Source organism: Rhincodon typus, chromosome 6, assembly GCF_021869965.1.
Source record: "Rhincodon typus isolate 14 chromosome 6, sRhiTyp1.1, whole genome shotgun sequence".
Classification (NCBI taxonomy): domain Eukaryota; kingdom Metazoa; phylum Chordata; class Chondrichthyes; order Orectolobiformes; family Rhincodontidae; genus Rhincodon; species Rhincodon typus.
Window position 1 is genome coordinate 14,506,597 of NC_063337.1, and position 23,758 is coordinate 14,530,354.

At 43.1% G+C, this 23,758-nt stretch overlaps 1 protein-coding gene across 2 annotated transcripts in view; it reads left to right on the top strand.

Annotated features, from left to right (window-relative positions):
• slc9a7 (solute carrier family 9 member 7) overlaps window positions 1-23,758 on the top strand; it is a 135,659-nt gene that overhangs the window by 83,028 nt on the left and 28,873 nt on the right. The window contains exons 10-14 of one of the 2 annotated variants that reach the window (XM_020517308.2): window positions 2,844-2,957; window positions 6,366-6,477; window positions 6,847-7,000; window positions 15,886-15,945; window positions 20,886-20,949. In XM_020517308.2, the coding sequence (XP_020372897.1) occupies window positions 2,844-2,957; window positions 6,366-6,477; window positions 6,847-7,000; window positions 15,886-15,945; window positions 20,886-20,949 (504 nt within the window). The remainder of the gene's footprint in view (window positions 1-2,843; window positions 2,958-6,365; window positions 6,478-6,846; window positions 7,001-15,885; window positions 15,946-20,885; window positions 20,950-23,758) is intronic. The other variant, XM_020517316.2, reaches the window with a different exon arrangement.

Here is a 23,758-nt window from a genome sequence, read left to right on the forward strand (position 1 = left end):
GTCTGCCTGTGTCTCTGTCTGCCTGTGTCTCTGTCTGCCTGTGTCTCACATGAGTTAGTGTTAGAAACATTCCTGTTTTGTTCTCCTGTTTGTTTTGGATGGTCACAGCAGGACGGCAGGAAGAACCATTAGCCTTAATGCCCTTAAATGATGGACAACGCAGTTTGGGCAGAATTCTAACCCATCTTTACAGTCCTGTGACAACAGCTTGCACTTCTCTGCCACCTTTTTTGTTTTAATTTAAAAAAAAAAGTTTATCGAACAAGTTTTGACACTGAGCCTCAGAATATTAGGACAGATGTCCAAAAATTGGGTCAGAGGTCGGCTTTAAATGTCTTGAAGGAAGAAGGAGTTAAGAGCGGTTTACTGAGACAGCTGATAGAAAATGTTTAAGGTTGCGTTTTCCAAGCAATGTGTCCTTGCACACTTGATATATCTGTTTAAACTGTGTCCGTGAAGCTCACAGAACTGCCCCCTGGAGTGAACCAAAGCTTGCAGGACAAGAGGGAATGGAGAAGAGTAGAGTTTTTTGCAGTTTCATCACTCATTTCACATCCGTTCTCAGGATGTGAGCATTGCAGAAGAGCCAGCATTTGTTGCCCCTTCCTAACTGCCTTTTGATAAAAAGGTGCTGTGCCACCTCTTTGAGCTGTGGCAGTCCCAAAGGGGACAAACCTACATTGCTTTTTCAGTGGTTTGATGCAACTGAGTGTTTCATTGGGCAACTAAGAGTCAACCACATGGTTGTGGAACTGGAGACCCGAATAAGCCATGTGTATGTGTGAGTCACTGCTGCAAGGATGGCCTGTCCCCAAACTCACATCAGAGAACCAACTAGATTTCTATGACCAACTCGTAACTCCAGAATTATCAGTCAGACCAGCATTTTGTTCTAGGTTTATCCATTGACATAATATGAATTCTGCCAGCTACAATCTCAACTGGTGCTTCATGGCATTAGGTCCAATCCTCCCAACTGTATAGTCCAGTAATATTACCACGATGCTACCATTCCCACAGTGTATGTGCAGAAGGAGTATTATTGAAATGATGATGGTAAAACAATGCATATGAAATTTTTGAATTAATCTGCCGCTGAAATACATCATGTTGTCCATGTCCCTCCTAACCCTCTGCATGCAGCTAATTCTCTACCACGAGAGGGCATATGACAATACCCATTCCCATAACTCTGATAGTGGTACACTGCAGTCGGTGTGGGGAGACTTGCTTTCCTGCAGGTCAGGCAATTGCCTTCTGTTCCCTCTCCTCCTTTGGCCTGTACCCCTTGCATTGTGTGATGAAATCCATTTCCTTGCTGATCCAGTTATACTGTCGAAGCCAGTAATCTGTGAAAATTGTCACAATCTGATTAGGGACCAGTAAAGTTTTTTTTTTGTAAGGAGACAAAGTTTGAGATCGCAAAGAATAAATCCACAAGATTCCACAGTTTTGAACAAACAATAATAAACATTACTATACAAATTAGATCAGTAATGCAACCTGTAATGTGTGTCTGAGCTTACTTCCAACATCCAGAATTAACTAAGGTAAATGTGGGTAACAAACAAACAGTGGTTGAACATCCATAGACCGCATCAAGTTGCAAATGAAATCAAGACAGACCACAAGGAGTTTTAAGCAATCCCCTGGACATTAATGGCATGGCATCAAATCTCATTAAATCTTCAAAATAATTTCAATGCTGCCAAACCTAACTGCAGGACTCTCTGAAAAGACACCATCATGGACTGCCTTGGCAATGGCTCCCATTCTGTCAGTTCAACTTCCTTTCCTGGCTCTGTGCTCCCCTGGATTCTGGAAACTGCATTCCAGCACTTACTTGCAGCACAACTCCACCTTTTTGGATAGCTAACTTCACCAAGCTGATGCTGCCCTTGTTTTTTTTTTCTCTCTTGAGCTCTAATTTTCTTCAGCTGCCTAACTGGAAGAAGAACGTCTCCCCAAATGCAAATTGAACAGAACCAGAGTAGTTCAGTTGCCTCAAACAAGAAGAGGAAATGCTGGAAATCTGAAACAAAATAAAGAGCTAGGCAAACTCAGCAGGTCTGGCAGCACCTGACATTCTGGCAAAAGATCACTGAACTCAATGTTAACTCTGTTTAGCCTTGGTTGCACAGTGGCTCAGTGGTTAACACTGCTGCCTCACAGTGCCAGGGACCCAGGTTTGATTCCACCCTCGGGCGACTGTCTGTGTTGACTTTGCACATTCTTCCCGTGTCTGCGTGGATTTCCTCCTAGTGTTCCAACAGTCCAAAGATATGCAGGTTTGGTAGATTGGTAGATGCTAAATTATCTGTAGTGTCCAGAGTTGTGCAAGCTAGGTGGATTGACCATGGGTCATCCAGGGTTACAGGGAGAGGGTAGGGGAGTGGGTCTGGGTGGGATGCTCTTCCAAGGGTCAGTGTGAACTCAATGGGCCGAGTGGCGTCTTTCTGCACTGTAGCGATTATATGATTCTCAGCAGTTCAGCTAAACAGCAGCAGTGTATGACCGTGAGCCTGGTTCTGTCTGTTTTCCATGCTTTTACTGTCTCTGACTGCACCTGCCTGTAACCTTTTGAATTGTCCTTCAATGATCCTTGAGTTGTTTTGAGTCGTCCAGTCCCACTCTTATTCCTAATCATGTTTGAATGTAGCTATCTCGCAACTGTTGGAATACAGAGTTTCATGAATGTTAGAATATTCAGAGATTGCTGGCTTCTACATTACAATTGGATAAATGAAATGGAGTTCATCACAGTTACAAGATGTACATCATATGCAGCGCTAAGTTCACAAGCTGAAATATGTTATCATGTACATTAATTTCATCTTTTGCAGTTGTTCGAAGTTCTGAATTTCTTGGCTGAAAACTTCATATTTTCCTACATGGGCTTGGCACTATTTACGTTTCAGAATCACATCTTTAACCCCATCTTCATTCTGGGGGCCTTTGTATCCTTTAAAAATTCCTGCGACGGTTGTGATGGAGGATAATTGTAATACATTTGAGATTATCTCCATACTAATTATGCAAGAATTTGTTTTTATTAATTTGTTCATGGAATATGGGCATCATTGTGAAGGTCACCATTTCTTACCCATCCCTAAATTCTTTTGAGAAAATGCTGGTGAGCTATCTTCTTGAAACATTGGGGTGTAGGTGCTTTTGGGGACGGAGTTCAATGATCATATCTCATTGTTCTAAGCTCCAGTAGATATAAGGTTGTGCTGTTTTTGTGGTAGGCTTTTTACTCATTTGTTGGCAGTGTAGGGAAAAGCCTAGAAATAATGAATAAGCCTATTCTGAAAATATTCTCCCTTCTTTTCTATCACTTACCCCCTCACCTGTTTTTTTTTAACTTGCAACATAAAGTAAATGTCTTAGATGTTCACGGAGGGCAGTGGGGGGGGGGGGGGGGGGGGGGGTGGTGAGGTGAAAAGTGCTTGGGGTCAAAGGATGGAAGCCATTAAAATTCTGGAAGGATTTAAGAGGGTAGACATGGCGAGGGTGTTTACTTTGGTTGTGGGGAGCCTAAAACTAAGGGCCATAAGTATCTGTAACAAATAACCTCAGGGAGTTCAGGAGAAACCTCTTTACCAGACAGTAGCAAGAATGTGGAACTCAGTACCTCAAGGTGTAATTGAGCCAAACAGCATGTTATATTTCAGAAAACTGGATAAGTACATGAGGGAGAAAGGAATATGAAGAGCACCATTTGACTTTGAGAATTATAGCACAATGCAGCCATTTGATCCAATTATGCCAGCTCTCTTGGAGCATCTTGGCTATGGACCCAGTCCATTGCCTTTTGCCCGTAACCCTACAATTTTTATTTTTCTTTTTAGGTGCTTATCCATTTCCCTATGGAAAGCTGAGATTAACCGTCGTAGAGGCAGATTCAATGTAATCCAGATCGCAAAATCTCACTATTTTTCTTTTTTAAAAAGTCTGCCTCATGTCACTTTGTCAATAAGTATAAATCAATGTCCTTTAGTTCACAACACTTCCACCAATGAGAGAGTTTAAAGTTTTTGACAAGACTTGTAGCTCAGGTTGTAGACCTGCTCGCTGAGCCGGTGGGTTTGGTTGCAGGCGTTTCGTCACTCTGCTAGGCACACTGACCATGTTACCTCCGGTGAAGTGTTGGTGTTCTGTCCCGTTTGTTATTTATATGCCTCGGTTTGCTGGGATGTTTGATACCATTTCCAGTTCTGTTTCTCAGTGGTTTGTACACAGGGTCTAATTCAATGTGTTTGTTGATGGAGTTTCAGTTAGAATACCAGGCCTCCGGGAATTCCTTGGTGTGTCTCTGTTTGGCTTGTGCGATTATGGATGTGTTCCCAGTCGAATTTGTGTCCCTCTTTGTCCTTGTGTAGTGAGACAAGTGAGAATTGGTCATGGCTGTTGGTGGCTAGTTGGTGTTCGTGTATCCATATTGTCAGTTTTCTTCCAGTTTGGCCTATGTAGCGTTTCTCCCAGTCCTTGCATGGTATTTTGTATATTACACCGGTTTTGCTGGTTTTGGGTATGAGATCCTCTACGTTCGTCAGTAGCTGTCGTAGGGTGGCTATCGGTTTGTGGGCTACCCTGATACCTAGCGGTCTGAGTAGTCTTGTGTTCATCTCTGTGTCCCTGATGTATGGTAGGGTGTTCAGTGAGTCTGGCCGTGTTGTGACTTCCTGTTGTGGTCTGTCTCGGAGTTAACAGCGGATTGTGATTTTTGGGTATTCATTCCTTTTGAAAACTCCGTTAAGTGTTCCTGTTCTGCTTTGCATAGTTCTGGGTTGCTGCAATGAGTTGTAGCTTGTTTAAATGGTGTCCTAATGCAGCTCCTTTTGTGGGCTTTGGAGTGGTTGCAAGTGTAATGTGCAAGTGTATGTGTCGTCTTTCTGTATACGCTTGTCTGGAGTTCCCTGTTGTTTTTGCATTCTGCCGTTATGTCCAGGAAGGGTAGTTGGTTGTTCTTTTCTTCTTTTTGTGAATTTTATCCTGGTGAGGATGTTGTTTGTGTCAGTGGGTTTCTCCTAGTTTTGTGCGTTTGATAATCACGAAGGTGTCATCTACATATTGGACCCAAAGTTTGGGTTATATAGAGGGGAGCACTGTCCAATCTAACCTTTGCATGACCGCTTCTGCAATCAGCCCTGATATTGGTGATCCCATTGGTGTTCCGTTGATTTGTTTGTATATGCTGTCATTGAAGGCGAAGTGGGTTGTGAGGCATGGATCTAGTAGTTTCATGGTGATGTCCTTATTGATGTTGTTGATATCCTGGGTTGTCTGCCTACTTGATTGCTCCAGTAGTGTGGCAACTGTCTGTTTGGCTAGGTTGATGTTTATGGATGTAAATAGTGCTGTTACGTCAAAGGATATCATCATCTCGTCCTCTTCTATCCTGGTGTCCTTGATGTTGAGGAATTCTTGGGAGGAGTGGATGGAGTGGGTAGTGTTGTCAACTAAGTATTTCAGTTTGAATTGTAGTTCTTTGGCAAGTCTGTATGTTGGTGTACCTGGCAGTGAGACAGTGGGTCTGAGGGGTCCCCCTGTTTGTGTACCTTGGGGAGTCCATAAAATCGGGATGTGTTGGATCTCTCTGACTTCATTTTTTGGTAGTCTGTCTTGCTGATGTCTCCTGAGTTGTGTAATTTTTTCAGGGTCATTGTAATCTGGTTCCCTAACTGTGGTGTCAGGTCTATCGCCATCTGTTGGTAGGTGTTGGTATCTGCTAGTAGTGTGTTAGCTTTCTCGATGTATTGGGCTCTATTGAGGATTCCTGTCATGCGTCTTTTGTCTGCTGGTAAGATTACAGTGCTCTTTCTTGAGTCTTTCCAGGGCTTTCCTCTGTTCTGTGTTGAATGTGTTCCACTTACCTTTTTTGCTCAGTGTTGGGACCATCACCTGTCAGGTGGGCTGTTGTACCTCTTCCGTGAGTCTGTTGTTCTTTAGTGTCGATTCCAGCGCAGCCAGGAAGTCGGTCTTTTTGGCTTCTCTGCAGTTCTAATTCAGTCTGTGAACTAGGACGGTCTTCTCCGTGTCTGTACGTGTTGGGTCCAAGATGTTTTTAACCATGAATCTGAGTATACTGTCGTCATTGTGGGTGATTTTTGGACAGTTGTTCTTGTAGGGCTATTCTTTTCTTTGTTCTGGTCTTTTGTTGTTGTACGCTGATAGGGTCAAAACTATCTATTCCATCCAGACTCTTCTTGAACAAATCTGCATCACCATGGACCTGTCGGGCTGAATGGCCTATTTCTGTGCTGGTTTAAAAAACAACTTCTTGGTTTTCGTTCGATGTCACTTATGATGTGAGTTCTGCCACCATTAGATATTCAAGTTCCTTAACTGCTGTTGCTAATCAGATTGCTATTTTGCTGGGAAGAGCTGCCAACATTTACCCACTATCTGTTTTCCTGAACTTGGCCAGAAAGCACAAGATTGGCTGGAACTTCCAACATATGATGATGATTGCAGGTAGAGTCCCATGTTGGCCAGACCGGGTAAGAACACCAGACATTCTCGAGAATAGCATTTTATGCATTTGTCGAATTTCAGTGTCCCCCTGGTGCCAGGGTGGGATTTGAACTTGTGAATCTGGAAGCATTTGTCAGGTTTGTGGATTACAGGTCAAGTGATGTTACTGCCATGCTGCCATATCTGGTCAACTCCCTGTGATGGGTCTTGAATTTCACAGCCCTCTTGATTCACAGGGCAAAAGTGGTACCCATTGGGCCCAGAGCTGATCACACAGCAGCTTCTCAATTTGTCCTGTGTTCATCACATGATTACCAAAGGGCCTGACTACTTGGCTACCTCAATGCTCAATCCTTGTTCTTCCCGCAGGTCTGAGAGGAGCCATGGCCTTTGCCCTCGCCATCCGAGACACCGCCACCTACGCCAGGCAAATGATGTTCACCACCACGCTCCTTATCGTCTTTTTCACTGTCTGGGTCTTCGGTGGAGGCACCACGCCAACATTGTCATGGTTACGTATTAGGTCAGTATTGAACACCATTGTCAATGGCTGCCTTGGATGGTTTATCACTCTGATTTGTTATCTGGTATGCTGCTCTGTGCTTTTGAGATGCAGACGGTTCATCCAAACAGGGGTTCACCTTCCTGGATCTAACACAGCCATTCAAGTTGTTTGCTTTCCAGATTTTCATCTATACTAGGCAAACACCACATCGTCAGATCCTAGGGGTAACTTGCCAAGCCTGGGAATTTTGATTATTCAAATCCATGAGCAGGTCATTTGGCCCATCATGCCAGTGCTGGCTCTTTTGAAGTGTTATTTAGTGCCACTCAGTTGCCCGTTACCCACCATCTTGTTAAGCAGGTTTTGTGGCATCCCCACCCAGGGACCAGAAGTTCTGAGTTCGAGTTCCAGCTCAGGTCTTGCCACAAATGGCCTCAAAGGTTGATTGTCAACCGGTAAATCTTTCCAATGCATCCATGGCAGGCGGAAAGTGTGGGAGAGGTTCCTGGTCAGCCAGATCCATGTGGTGTCTACAGTGTAACAGCCTCTCAACATCATAAGACTCCACGTGCATTCTTGCCATGAGAAAGCATCAACCCTATTCTGGGGGACTAGCACACGCCCTGTTTTTAAAAGAATCCTGTCTCAGTGAATTATGTGTTAAAGATATCCGCTGCTGTATGATGCAATGGTGTAACCTCACTCGGGAAAGGCTTCAGTGCAGTTCCTTAACTCAACAGTAGATGGTGATAAGTGCCTAAACTATTCCAGCAGAAACTGCAGTACATTCTGTCATATTGTCCTGTTCCAGTGAAGTGCAAAATCAGCTTAGACTACTATTTAGCAATTTTTGACTGCTTACGTTCTAGAACTGTTATTGCGTTGTGGTGGTGTCCCTATCTTTTGAACCTGGAGAACTGGGTTCTGCCCCATATGTGTCATAACATGTTCAAACATTCATAGAATCCAAGAGTCAGACAGTACAGGAGAGTCGCATTGAGACTGCACTGACCAAAATTACTCTATATCTACGCTTGTCCCACTTTGCTGCACTTGGCCCATTGCCTTGAACGTTATTAAAAACCGAAAGAACTGCGGATGCTGTAAATCAGAAACAACAGAAGTTGCTGGAAAGGCTCAGTAGGTCAGGGATGTCTGTTGGAGAGAAAGCAGAGTTAATGTTTGGGTCCAGTGACGGTTCTGATGATGAGTCATTGGACCTGAAACAGTAACTCTGATTTTTCTCCACAGATGCTGCCAGACCAGCTGAGCTTTTCCAGCAATTTCTGTTTTCCTCTTTGAATGTTATGATTTTAAGTGCTCATCCAAGTACATTTGACAGGCTGTAAAGATTTTGTGTCTCCAGTACCCTCCCAGGCAGCACATTCCAGACCCAATCCCTCTCTGGGCAAAGAACATTTCCCGGAAATCCCCTTTAGCCTCCTGCCTTTCACCTTTAAAATCATGCTCCCTTGTTATTGACCCTTAAACTAAGGGGAACAGCTGCTTTCTACTCACCTTATCCATGCCCTTTGTAATCATATACACCTCAATCAGGTACCCCCTCAGCCTTTGCAGCTCTCAAGAAAACAACACAAAGTTATTCAGCCTTTCTTCATATCTAAAATGCTCCATCCCAGGCAACATCCTGGTGAATCTCCTCTGCACCGTCTCCAGTACAATCACATCCTTCCTACCGTATGGTACACAGCATTCCAGCTATGGCCTAACAAAAGTTCTGTACAGCTCCAACATAACTTCCCTATTCTTATAATCTATGCTTCAAATGATAAAAGGCAAATGTCCCATATGTTGCCTTTACTACTCTAACCTGTCCTGCTACCTTTAGGGATCTATGGACAGGCACTGTAAGATCCCTCTGTTCCTCTGAGCTTCCTAGCGTCCTGCCATTAATTGAATACTCCTTTGGCCTGTTACTACTTCCAAAAAGCATCATCTGACACTTTTTTCGGGTTTAAACTCCATCTGCCACAGATCTGTCCATGTGACCAATGTGTCTAAATCCTCCTGTAACTCCCAGACCTTCCTCCTCACTGTCAACTACTTGACCAATCTTTGTGTCATTCGCAAACTTACTTATGGTCCTACACTAACCCACCCACCCCCTGCCGCAACCAACACCTCAACATTTTCATCTAAATTATTTATATACATCATCATGTCACAACAAAAAAGGACCTATCACTGATCCCTGCAGTACATCATTGGACACCGACCTATAGTGACACAAATCCTCCTACCACCACCACGCTGTCTCCTACCATTAAGGACAATTTTGGATCCAACTTGCCCTGGATCCTGTGATTTTTACCGTTTTTAGTCAATCTCTCAGGTAGGACCTTAGAAAAGATTTTGCTGAAATCCGCATAAACTAGATCAACTGCACTAACGTCCTCTCTCACACCTGATCACCACCTCAAAAAAAATTCAGTCAAGTTTGCTTCGCATGACCTTCCTCTGATAAAACCATGTGGACTATCATTAATCAAACCTTGCCTCTCTTAGTGGCAATTAAGTTACTCCCACAGAATTTTCTCCGGTGGTTTCCCAACTACTAATCACTGGTCTGTAATTCCCTGGTTTATCGCTACCACCCTTGTAAAGTGGGACCACATTAGCTGCCCTCCAGCCATAGAGTCATACAGCATGGAAACAGGCCCTTTGGCCCAAACTGATTTATGCTGACCATGGTGCCCACTCGGCTAGTTTCAATTGCCTGCATTTGGTCCATATTCCTCTAAAAAGGGCCCTGACAACATTCTGGTAATAGTACTCAAGGACTAGTGCTCCAGAACTTGCCGCTCCCCTAGCCAAGCTGTTCCAGTACAGTTACAACACTGGTATCTACCCGGCAATGTGGAAAATTGCCCAGGTATGTCCTGTACATAAAAAGCAGGACAAATCCAACTCGGCTAATTACTGCCCCAACAGTTTACTCTCGATCATCAGTAAAGTGATGGAAGGTGTCATCAACAGCGCTATCAAGCAACACCTGCTCAGCAATAACCTGCTCAGTGACATGCAGTTTGGGTTCCGCCAGGGCCACTCAGCTCCTGACCTCATTACAGCCTTGGTTCAAACATGGACAAAGGAGCTGAATTCCAGAGGTGAGGTGAGAGTGACAGCCCTTGACATCAAGGCTGCATTCAACCAAGTATGGCATCAAGGAGCCCTGGCAAAACTGGAATCAATGGGTATCGGGGGCAAACTCTACGGTTGTTAGAGTCATACCTGACACAGAGGAAGATGGTCGTGTTTGACGACTGTCAATCATCTCAGCTTCAGGACATCTCTGCAGGAGTTCCTCAGGGTAGTGTCCTCGGCCCAACCATCTTCAACTGCTTCATTGATGACCTTCCCTCCATCATAAGGTCAGAAGTGGGAATGTTTGCCGATGATTGATTGCACAATGTTCAGCAGCATTCATGACTCTTCAGATACTGAAGCAGTCCATGTTCAAATGCAACAAGGCCTGGACAATATCCAGGCTTGGGCTGACAAGTGGCAAGTGACGTTCGTGCCACACAAATGCCAGGCTATGACCATCACCAATAAGAGGCAATCTAACCACCACCCCTTGGCATTCAACAGTGTTACCATCACTGAATACCAGACTATCAACATCCTGGGGGTTATCATTGACTTGAAACTCAACATGACTCACCACATAAACACAGTGGCTACAAGAGCAGGTCAGAAGCTAGGAACACTAGTAACTCACCACCTGACTCCCCAAAGCCTGTCCACCATCTACAAGCCACAAGTCAGGAGTGTGATGGAATACTCCCCACTTGCCTGGATGAGTGCATCACCAACAACACTCCAAGCTTGACACCATTCAGGACAAAGCAGCCCGTTTGATTGGCATTGCATCCACTCCCTCCATCACCCACGCTCAGTAGCAGCAATGTGTACTAGCTACAAGATGCACTGCAGAAATTCACCAAAGATCCTCAGACAGCACCTTCCAAACCCATGACCACTTCCATCTAGAAGGACCAGGGCAACAGACATATAGGAACACCACCACCTGCAAGTTCCCCTCCAAGCCACTCACCATCCTGACTTGGAAATATATTGCCGTTGCTGGGTCAAAATCCTGGAATTCCCTCCCTAATGGCATTGTGGGCCAACCTACAGCTGGTGGACTGCAGCGGTTCAAGAAGGCAGCTCACCACCACTTTCTCAAGGGCAACTAGGGACGGGTAATAAATGCTGGCCCAGCCAGCGACGCCCACATCCCACACATGAATAGGAAAAAAAAACCTTCTCATCCATGTACCTGTCCAAATGTTTTTTTAAATGTTGCTATTGTACATGCCTCAACCACTTTCTCCGGCAGCCTATTCCATATATGCATCACTCTCTGTGTGAAGAAGTTGCCCCTGAGGTCCTTCTTAAATCTTTCCCCTCTCACCTTAAACCTATACCCTCTAGTTTTCAATTTCCCATCCCTGGGAAGACTATATGCATTCATCCTGTCTATGCCCCTCATGATTTTTATACACCTCATTTAAGGTCATCATTCTCCTATGTTCCAAGGAATAAAGTCCTACCCTGGCCAACCTCTCCCTATAACTCAGACCTACTAGTCCTGGCAACATCCTCGTAAATCTTTGACATTTTCCAGTTTAACTATGTCTTGGCTATAACAGGGTAGCCAAAACTGTACACAATACTCCAAGTGTGGCCTCACCAATGACTTACATAACTGTAACATAATGTCCCAACTCCTATACTCAGTGCCTCGACCGATGAAGGCCAGCATGCTAAGTGACTTCTTCACCACCCTGTCTACCTGTGACGCCGCTTTCAACGAACTGTGTACTTGTACTCCTAGGTCCACAGCACTCCCCAGGACCTGACCATCTACTGTATTAGTCCTATCCTGGTTTGACTTTCCAAAGTGCAACACCTCACACTTATCTGTATTGAAATTGCATTTGCCAATCCTCAGCCCACTTCCCTATCTGATCAAGATCCCTCTAATCTTTGATAACCTTCTTTGCTATCAGTGATACCTCCTAATTTTGTATCATTCGCAAATTTACTAATCATGTCTTGTACATTCACATTCAGATGACTTACATAAATAACAAAGGTCCCAGCATCGACTGCTGTGGCACATCACTAGTCATAGGCCTCCAATCTGAGAAACAACCTTCAACCATCACCCTCTGCTCCTCTGGCACCGTCCCCTATGAGCAGAGAGGAATTTAAATTTTGGGTCAGAGCCCCTGTAATTTCCTTCCACTACAGCCTGAGATACAAATCCTCAGGTCTGGATGAGATGTTTAGAATAACTGTATTCTATGAATCATAAAGCGATAAGAGTCACACAGCACTGAAACAGACCCCTCAGTCCAACTCATCTGTGCTGACCAGACAACCCAATCTGACCTAGTCCCATTTGCCAGCATTTGGCACATATCCCTCTAAACCCTTCCTTTTCACATACCCATCCTGATGCCTTTTAAATGTTGTAATTTTACCCATCTCCACTACTTCCTCTGGTAGCTTGTTTTATACACGCACTACCCTCTCCGCAAAGATGTTGCCCTATAGGTCCTTTTTTAATCTTTCCCCTCTCACCTTAAATCTATGCCCTTCCAGTTTTGGACTCCCCAAGCCTGGGAAAAAGTCCTTGACTATTTGCCCTATCCATGCACTTCGTGACCTTACAGACGTCTATAAGGTCACCCCTCGGCCTCCAATGCTCCGGGCGGGGGGGAAATTCAATCTATTCAGCCTGTCCCTAAAGCTCAAAACCTCCAATCTCAGCAACATCCTTGTAAATCTTTTCTGCACCCTCTCAAGTTTAAACATCCTCCCTATGGAAGGGTGACCAGAATTGATCGCAGTATTCCAAAAATGGTCCCACTAATGTCCTGTGCAACCGCAACATGACATCCCAACTCCTATACTCCATGTTATCACCAATGAAGGCAAGCATTTCAAATGCCACCTTCACCACTCTGTCTACCTGTCACTCTACTTTCAAGGAACTATGCACCCGCACCCCTTGGTCTCTTTGTTCGGCAACACTTTCCAAGGCCCTATCGTTAACTGTATAATTGCTGTCCTGGTTTGCCTACCAAAATACAACAACACCTAGTTATCTAAATTAAACTCCCCATCGGCCCATCTGATCAAAGTACCGGTGTACTCTTGCGATAATCTTCTTCTCTTGTTGTGGGTGAATTCCTTGTTTTATGGACATTGATTAAAGATTCAGCTGTCAATTGATTCTTAATTCCAGTATTTGTCCTAGTGGCAAATTTTAAATGGTTCTTTAGTTGATCTGTAAACTGGTTTATTGAAGTGTAACCTGTGTGGTCCTGATTTTAACCTTTTCACTTCCCTTAATAGGTCTTTCGAACTGAAAACTGCACCCAATTTGTCTCCTTCCCACTTCATTTAACTTTCACTTTTGGTTGTTTAAGTGCGCTCCTTATTTTACTGTGGAGCCTTTTGGTCTGCATTTGGCTTCTCAATATGAAGGGAGTTCAGTTACTGAGCCGCGAGGGGTGAAGGAGACCAGGGGCAATTTTCAGCTGCTACTTCACACACCAAATCTGCCTTACAATCCAGCGTAGTTTTGACAACATCTACAAATTAGGTGTAACTTTACCCTGCGATCAGAAATAAGTTGATACATTGTCTGTGAAACAGGACTATCCCATTCATGGAGTAGACAGTCCACTGTTGAAGATGGGATTAACAACATATTTTATGTCAGGACCACTTCTAAAGGACTTCACATGAACAGTCTAATTTCCTGTGTCCCGTAAGTGCTTCACAGGAGGTTTATTGAACAAGATTTGCGACTGAGCCACATGAGTTCACTAAGATCTCACTTCGTAGAGCAGGGCTTGGCATTTTACTGCAAAAATTCCAGAGTCTCAGGTTTAACAGCTGCAAGCTCAGAAGTACTCCTGTTCAATCTTTTCAGCTTTAGCATGTTTGCGAGGGGAGGTCCGTAGTGCTGGAACCTCTCAGAACACTGCAGCAAAGCAACTGGCATCGTTTGAAGAGGCTTCACTGACCTTGGTACATTGAGGGAATGGAAACAAACTTTTCTATTTATTGTGCTTAAAGGCAGTCAGTCTGATAGGAGTCACATTGAATGATTAACTGTGACTGTTTTATTAACTGCTGTCTAAAACCAGCATTTGGAGTGTAGGCAATTCCTTTTGGAACTGAGGATGGTGATTGATCATTTGAAGGAATCCAGCGTGTCATGCCGCATGTGCGATGGCTGAGGAACTTTGGAAGATGGTAGTCCAGCTTCTGGGACTAAAATTATCTGGCCTGACCACCTGAAAGTTTCTCTATGCTGGAGGCTACTTGAAGTCTTGCATTTAAAAAGAGATTTGGCAATCTCAATCCAATTTCTAGACAATGCAGAGCCACGGCAGAAAAATTGTCATCTAAAGTCCCACAGATTAGCAGGTACAGGCTAGCTCTGTAACGCACTCTGTTCTAACTGGCCTGGCGTGGGAGAGTTTGATGATAATGTTGGGTGCCCCAGATATTCTATTGTCCTATTCTAACATTTCTCAACTTGAGCAATCAAAAATAGTCTTCATAGAAGCCCTACATAGAAAGAGACTGTTCAGCCCATTGAGGGCCCCCCACATTTATCATGGCTAATCCACCAAGCCTGCACATCTCTGGACGCTATGGGGCAATTTTATTATGGCCAATTCCCCTAACCTGCACATCTTGCGTCTTCATGTTTCTTTAAAGGGCTTTTGTTCATTGTCTGCTGATATTTCACACGAGATGTTTTCATAGTAGGTTTTCTCCCCCACGCTCGGTGTTTGCCAGTGCCTTCCACTGTCAAGGTTCAGAAGCAGATCCCACATCGACTTCAGCTGGAATGAGGATTGAACTCATCCTCTTGGCATCATTCTGAACCACACGCTAGTCAGCTAAACCAACTGAGCTAAACACCCCCAATTTAAAAATTACAAAATAATTAAAAAGAAAACAAAATTTGTAGGTCCTGGAGTTAAAGAGAATGATAAATTTAAGTACCTGTTTTGGAGAGGCAGATTCAGCTCAAATGGCCCTTTTCAATGTTGTGTGATTCCAAGATTGTATAATGTGGCTTCAACCATGTACTTCCTGGAAGCCACCACTGGTGTGGCATTGACAGATGCTTGGGGAAGAGATGAGATCCTTTTTAAAAACGAAGGGGCAAAGGAAAAGTAGAAACAGCAGAAATTACCACACACATTTGACACATTCAGGGGGTATATGAAGAAGCATGAGATCAGCCCGAGTTAATGAGCTGATGCAGTCACAATGAGCCAAATGGCTTCCTTTGTGCCGAAATACCTAGATCAGAAGACCATAAGAACTAGGAACTGTTCAGCCCCTGAAGCCTGCTCCCCCATTAAATAGGATCCTGATTGATCTGACATTTTTCATATCCTCTTTCCTGTGTTTTCACCATAAGCCATGATTCCCCAACTCATCAAGAATCTATCTATCCTAGCCTTAAATGTACACAAGGACTCTGCCCCCACCAGGGATGGGCAATAAATGATGGCCAAGCCAGAGATGCCCTCGTGCTATGGGTGAAGAAACCAAAACCAGGGATCATCCTAGTGATCTAGAGCCAAAGACAGTTTCACCACCCTGTACGCAACCTTTTGTTTCTTCGCATCAATGTTTCTTTAAAAAAAGCCTTCCATGGGATGTAAGCATTGCTGGAAAGGCATTATGGAGGGTCAAGTTTGTTCTTCAGAGTTGATTTGTTTATTGGACACTTGCGCCTGTTTCTAAGCAGGTTGCTAGGTTCTACGAGGTAGGTGCTTATCAAGTTTGTGCCGAGGTAATTCTGACATTGTGTTCTTGTGCTATGCTGCCCCCAGAGTTGGTGACCGGGTTCCTTCAGCAGAGGATCTGGCTGATGATCACTGGAGCTACTTCAGGTGACGCACAGAGCTGGCTACGGTGTGCTGTGAAATTAACACCACTTTTTTTTTTCTCTCCAGTGCCAGCTAATCCTTGAACGTCCTGTAATCTGATTCAGCCTGCTTCTTGCATTTCTGGCTTTTCCTAAATGCCTATGGTTTGCTTCTTAAAAAGAAGGCATGTAACATAATCAAATCTCTACTTTTTTAGGCCTGTGTGGAGCAGGCTCTGTGTCGTTCTCCTCTGATCTATTGCAAAGATTCTTCCCCAACTGCCTGGCAATAATTGTGCAGTGTGTCTACATACTCTTTCTTTTTGTCTTCGCTTTTCTTGCGTGTAGCTTCGATTTCTGACATTGGGCTGTTTTTTTCCTGTAAGAGTGAGGCTGCTCCCTAGGGGAGCAGGGATCCATGTTACAAATCAAAGCAAACCCTAGGTGCTTTGAGATTTTCGTCTCTTTCACCTCCTCCCACCCCACTCCCCAAATTTAACTGGTGACTGTGTTTCCATAGCAACACCCACAAACACAGGGGAAAAGTACAGGAAAGATAAATGCAGTAAAAGGGAAGATCAATGTGAAATATAGAGTGTAGCTGCCTGCAAAGTGCTATCATTTCATCAGTGTTTTTCTGCATTATTGAAGAAGCCAAGGAACTGGCATGAAGTGTTCATGTGAAAAGAGTGGCATGGTGGAGTAGCACAGTGGCTCAGTGGTTAGCACTGCTGCCTTACAGTGCCAGGGACCTGGGTTCGATTCCAGGCTCAGGCTCAGTCTGTGTGAAGTTTGCGTGGGTTTCCTCCAGGTGCTCCAGTTCCCTCCCACAGTCCAAAGATGTGCAAGTCAGGTGGATCAGCCATGCTAAATTGCCCATAGTGTCTAGGGTTTGAAAAGCAGGGATGGGGTAGAGGGTCGGTCTGGGTGGGATGCTCTTTGGAAGGTCAGTATGGACTCAATGGGCCAAGTGGCTTGCTTCCACACTGTAGGGATTCTCTGATCCAACAAGCTAGGCCAAAAGCCTGTGAGGAGAGACCTTTCTGTCAGATGAAGTAGGCAATAACTATTGGTTTGTTGTGAACTATTAAACTTGCACACTTTTCCTTCCGCTGTTCTGTTTTCTCCCGTATTTCTGCCCAACCCCCATGAACTCCCAACTTCTCTTGTTCTCTTCTGCAGGTAGAGACACATGCGAGCACTCTGGTATCATTCTGCACTTGTTGGCTGAGAGACACAACATTTGGGAAACTGGTGATAGGAGAGGAGCAAACAACATTCAATTCAATCAGTTCAAATTCAACAGTCACATGTCGAGTGAGGGGAGAGCAGCACAGGGACCTAGGTGTATACAATGAAAGTGGCAGCATGGGTGGAGATCGTGGTAAATAAAGCAACAAGTGTCCTTGGCTTTATTAATAGCAGCATAGAGTACAAGACAAAGGAGGTGATGTTGAACACTTGAACAGGAGTATTATATTTGTACCACACTTCAGGAGCGACCTGAATGCATTGGAGGGAGTGCAGAAGTGATTTACAGGAGTGGTTCCAGGGATGAGGAACTTCAGCTGTGAGGATAGTTTGAAGAAATTGAGACTCCTCTCTTTGGAGAGAAGAAGGAGATTTGATAGAGATTTCCAAAATCATGAGGGGCTGGATGGAGAAACAGAGAAACTATCCCTGCTCATGAAAGGAACAAGATCCAAAAGATACTGCTATAATGTGTTTTTCAAAAGAAGGGAATGTGATAGGAGAAAAATCACAGCTAGATTCAGTTCTGGAATGCACTGCCTGAAAGTGTTGTGGAGACAGATTCAACTGAGGCAACAAGAGGCTATTGAACGGTTAGTTAAATAGAAACCTTTTTCATGAAGGAAAAATAAATGCTGTTTTAGACAGGTTGACACTTGCCAGTCAGACTGTTGACATTTGGGGTGTAGCAGTGTCTGAGAAAAAGAAATATTTAATCATTGAAAATGGAGGTTTGCAGGCTAGCATTCTGAATTGTTATTCTTTTCAAAGTTCATTCTCTGAGGTGTCAGCAGCAAGTCTGGTAATTGCTATATCCCTCGAGGTGGTGGTTTTGTACCACTGCTTTGAACCATTGTATTCCCATATGATGAGGGCTCTGCAATTACTATGGATTGACTGACCATGAAGGAACTGTGATACGTCTCCGAGTTGGGTGGCCAGTGATTTGGAGGTGATGGTGTTCTCATGCACCAGTTTCCCTTGTCCTTCTCTGTGATGTGGATGCTGTGTCTATTCTCTGTGGAGAAGAGCGGTCGCAAGGGAGTGATGGCTCCAGGATTACCGCAATCCCTGTGATGTTGGCACCTCCATCCTAGAGGTGGATGTTCTGGCCTATGCAAATCTTTCCAAACCATTAGGTAGTGAACGTCCAGCCTCTAAAAGACAGAAGGTTGAGCCAATCAAGCAACTGCATGTTCATCTTCAGTCTCTTTTACCAGTTGTGGTGACTGTTGGAATATGGTGGATTCTAAACAGTCAAGACCCATGAGGCAACATTACAGTTACTGTTTCAATCTAAACAGACTTTATTTTTATATTTGTTTGTTCTGATTCCAGCTCATGTTAATACCAGACAAGATCGATCCCAGAATGAATCTGAATCTGGCTTGTTTGATCATACTTTTAATTTGTTTAATTGATAACCGTAGCATTAATCATTAAAACATATTGAAACACATCATATAGCTGAAGATGTTCTTTGTGGAAGAAATTTAAGTTTTCTTACAAAAAGAAAACGAACCATCCTTGTACGTAAGCTGTAGTATAAAGTTCTTGAAGCAAACATCAAAACAAAGCTTTAAACTGTTTCCCAACTCTACCATTACAGAGACTTGACCCAGCTTCTATCCCGAACTCTCCTGGTTTGGAAGCTTCATAAACCAGTAAAACACTGTTGTTGCAATGATCCTTTCCACTGAACTGAAAAATCTCCTATGAGAACTTTTTTTCCCTTTTGAACCAAACTCCATTTTCTTCTGAACTGAAGTCAAAAACAACTAGTTTTAGGCTAAATGTGTTTACACTACTTGTCATAAACTCAAAATATAAATATTTCATTTCATTAACATCACAGGAGTCTGCCGGGCACTTGTATAGTCATGTATCTTGTTGAAATGGATATGTTTACATCACTGTTCCAGAATAACCTCCTGACTATTTTTAAAAAAAAAACAAACTTTTTGCAGCACTAACCCATCACCACTTGCCTTTATTTCAAAAACCATTCAAATTTCAGAAATGTAATATATGCAGCATAAGATGCAATAGTCAAGTAATCTGTCTTTCTGATGTTGATAGAAAAACAGATATTGTGCAGGGCAACAGAGATAACTCTGTTCTTCTTCAAAATAGTGTGGTGGGATCCTTTTACAGAAGGTTTGCTGTGTCAGCCAATAGACAGCACTTCCTACAGTGCAATACTTCACCTTGCAGCATTGGAGTGTCTGCCTGGAATTTTGTGCTCCAGTCCTGGAGTGTGACTTGCACCCAGAATGTTGTGAGTCAGTGGCTAGAGCACTGCACTGAGCTACAATTGGCATCATAAGCTCTGTGATATAAATGCTTCTCTGAAGAATGAGGAGGAATGGCAGCAGCAGATGGTGTTGCAGGATAGTAGATACAGGGCTTTCCCCTCTGGGAACCTGATCTCAAACCCATGCTTGATTGATGGGTTAACGTTTTTCTCAGCCTGGAAGAATCCTATGGAAATGATCTTGAGCCTATTGGCAGTCAGTAAACGATCCTTAATTTGGCAGTGTTACAAAGATCACCTGCTGTGGTCAGAGTGATATTGGGACAGAGTAGGAGGTCACTCTGCTCTACATCCAACTATATCATGGATCAAGGTGGGAGAGGTTAAAAAATGAGTGCCTGAAATGGAAAGTGATCTATTCATCTGGACCGACAGTCCTTCACCTTCAGTAACTACAAGCAGTTTGGGCAATGAAAGCTAATGGCAGTGATAAGGGGTGGCATGGTGGCTATGTGGAATTTCCTCATTCTCCCCATGTCTGTGTGGTTCTTCAAGATGCTCTTGTTTCCTCCCACAGCCGCCTTGCGCTGTTGTGAGATTTATTTGTGATTGAAACACAGACTTGGCCTTGATGACACTTTCTCCTTCCTTTCTGCAAGCTATTCCAAATTACACTGGTACAGGAAAATTGTAGGGTGTGCTAATGAACCAGTTTTGCTTGAAGAGCCACAAGAGATTAAAAGGGGCTGCCTGATTCCATGCAACAGGAAATTTGGAGCTATTAGGAAGAAAGCTGCATGTGCTTTTGTCACTCAACTTTACTTGCATATTGCTTTGTGTCTGTCTGAGCCTGATAATCTACCTTGCCACAGTCTCTACTTCATTAGGTTTGTTGTTATACTTAGCAGTGAACTTGCAGCTCAGACCACACAGTGTGACATGTGCATGTACACACTTAAGTACCAGCCACTACATGCAGCCTTTGGTCTAATTACAGAGAGGATAAATTATTTCTCCTTAATCTTCAGTGACATAGTAGTGTCAGTGTGAGTGCCTATAATTGGGAACCAGATGCTTCAAAGGTCTTGCCATATACTGCAAGCTGCAGAAATCCATTTAGCAATACATGCTTAATTCAAATCCAGTACAAAATGATTCCCAAATGATCTTTTCATCTTGAATACTTACTAAAAACTGAAATCTCAGTTTTTAATATGTTACCAAATGTGATTGATGACACAGTTTCCCTCCCCTTTTACCAATCACACTCTCACTCATCTTCCAAAAAAGAAATTTGGGGTCTGCCTTATGAAAGTCAGCAATGGCAGCCTTTCTGTTATTAGAGACTGGATCTTTTCAATGCTTGTAAAATGATCGAGACGGAGATATTGCTAACCTAGTCTTTAATTCAATTTACTATTTACCTCCTTACTTATTTAACTACCCTCTTTCTCTTTCAGAGTCGGAGTTGATCCAGATCAGGATCCAGCTCCCAATGCTGACAGTTTCCAAGTGATGCAAGGTGTAAGTAATGTTGAAACAATTAAAAATAGCTTGCTATAGATGTTAAGTCTGTCTTGTCAGCTTAATGCTGTATTTGCAGAAAATTTATTTTGACCCATGATGGAGCCCACTTCTACTGTGATGCAAGCAAAAATAAAAGAATATCTGCTGAGGTTTGAAAATTTAGATAGTCATATTTTACAGTGACCCCTTTTGTTTTTACTGGAGCTTCGTTTAATTTTAACACTCAGCAATCAGCAGCACTGTAGTAAGAGAATGCTCTGAAGGGCAACATTTACTTTATTTTGGCCATGATTTAGAAGGAACTAGATGGTAGAACAATAGATTTTTATTTTGTAAACTGCTTTCATAGCAGTTTTCATCTGGTGTTGCAAGTCACAGCTGTATGTGACAGAGTACAGTGTGTGGGCATTTTCATTTTATTTGAATACTTCTCTAAGAAATCTGAAACAAAGGAAATAAGAGCAGCCTTGCCACTATGATGATTCAGCTTGGTTTGGATTTGAACCTTAAGATTCAGCTCAATTTCCTGTCCGAGGTTTCCATTAGAGCAGCATTTGCTCATGAATGTTCTTTAGAACGTCACAAATTCTAGCCCTGTTTTCCTGAAACCCAGCCGTCTATGTTCCAAAATGGTGCACTAAAGTGTGCTGGCAAGTAGATCATTGGCCCATTGTGTGACATCATTTCACCCCGAAAGTGGCAATGCAGGTGGATAAGGTGGTCAAGAAGGCATACAGCACACTTGCCTTCCTCAGGTGAGGCATCAAATATAGACGTTAGCAAGTTTTGTATAGTTGTAGCATAACTTTAGTTAGGCCTCATTTGGAACATTGCATGCAATTCTGCCAGAAGGATGTGGATGCTTTCGAGAGGGTGCAGAGAAATTTTACCAGGATGTTGCCTGGTCTGGAGGGTTTTAGTTGTGAGGAGAGATTGGATAAACTCGGATTGTTTTCACTGAAAAGATGGAGGCTGAGGGGGGCGACCTGATAGAGATCCACAAAATTATGTGAGGCATAGATTGGGTGGATAGTCAGAGGGTTTTTTTTCCCAGGACAGAAAGGTCAACTACAAGAGGACACAGGTTCAGGGTGAGAGGCGGCAAGTTTATGGATGAAGTGCAGGGAAGATTTTTCACTCGGAAGGTGGTGGGTGCCTGGAACGGGCTGCGCTTGTAGGCAGTGGAAGCAGGCACGTTAGCAACATTTAAAGCATATCTTGACAAATACGTGAACAGAGGGATAGAAACTGCACATGGGCAATAAGTAGCAGGCGTAAATAAGGATTAGGATTCGGTGCAGTCTTGGTGGGCCTGTTCCTGTGTGTATTGTATTATATTGTATCAGCAGTGAGTGGGGAAAGCATTTGGACCTATAGTTGCTTCTTATTTTCTCATTCACTCCATTCATTCTCACAATATGAATATCCTTGACCAGTTTCATTTATTTTGTCTATCCAAGTTTCTCTTGCTTGCTGGGGTAGCTAATGAGTCACTCACAACAGTATTAGCCAGACCAGTAAGAATAGCTGGTTTCTTTCCCTGAAGGATGCGACTGTTTTACAAAGAACAATTATAAAGTTGGAACATTAAAGTTCAACAATTGAAGGATGATCTACTCCATGGATTAAAATTATTAGGGGATTTGATAAAGTTGATGCAGAGAAACTATTTCCTCTGCTGGGGTGTCCAGGACAAGGAGACCATAATCCCAGAATTAGATCCTAGCTTATTCCCAGGGAAATCAGGAAGAACTGTTCTTCGATCAAATGTAAAAAGGTTTGATTCAAAATGGTCAATCAACTAAAATTTTCAAGAAAGGGATGGAAAGATTTTTGCTCATAGACAGACATTCATATCTCGGGAATGAATGGTGCGGGGGTTCGTAATCATAATAATTGCTTGTAAGGATTGATGACTACGATGCAGTTTGGTCCCTGAGGAATTAGAGTCCAGTTTTTTACATGAGACATGAGAAGGTTTTTTTAAGGCTGGTAGTCACGATGTTAACTTTTATAGAAGATGTACTTTTACATCGGTAGGAAAGAATGTTTATAAGTGATATGCACGTATAGATGCATATGTAGCTCTCCACAGACTAAGTGAGAGTATACCTGTTTCTGAACTTTTATGATCATCGCCAAATGATGGCAAAGCCCTTTGAACCAATTGCCATCTCGCTGCCCCCTCAGACTATTTGAATACAGAAAAGCTATTTGTTTTTTTCGATAGCAAGTTGAAATTAAAAGATTATGCCCAGTAATGCTTCAGGCACACCCCCCAGCAATGTGCTGTTCTTATCCTCTTGTTCCAAGCACATTCCTTCTCTGCCATGAAAGAAACCATAGTTAGTTCAATTCAAATAGCTCAAATAAAATTTCACTTTAGTCTACCTCTGGTTTTCTCTCAAAATCCACCAATCACATGGGAAAACAAATTTTGATATGTTTTTGATTCAGCTCGTGACACTTACATAACTTATTCCAACATCAGGATTGGGAATTTTGTTTTCTGCCCTCAGCTACATCTTCAAAAGAAATCAACTTGAATAACATACGTTGAAGCTAGTTTAAAATTCTAGCTCTGAATCTCATTGATGCTGCAAGCATTGTAAATATGCCCTTGAGACGGTACTAAAAAGGAGACAGCAATTGAAGTCATTTAATTCTGTAGTACAGCTTGAAGACATGCTGTGTCAGGAAATGGAGGAGGAATCTTTGCCAGTTGATTAATTTAATAAACAATTCAAAACATGTTTTTATTACTTTATACTTTGGATGTGTTGCTAAGTTAGAGCTTTAAGCTAAC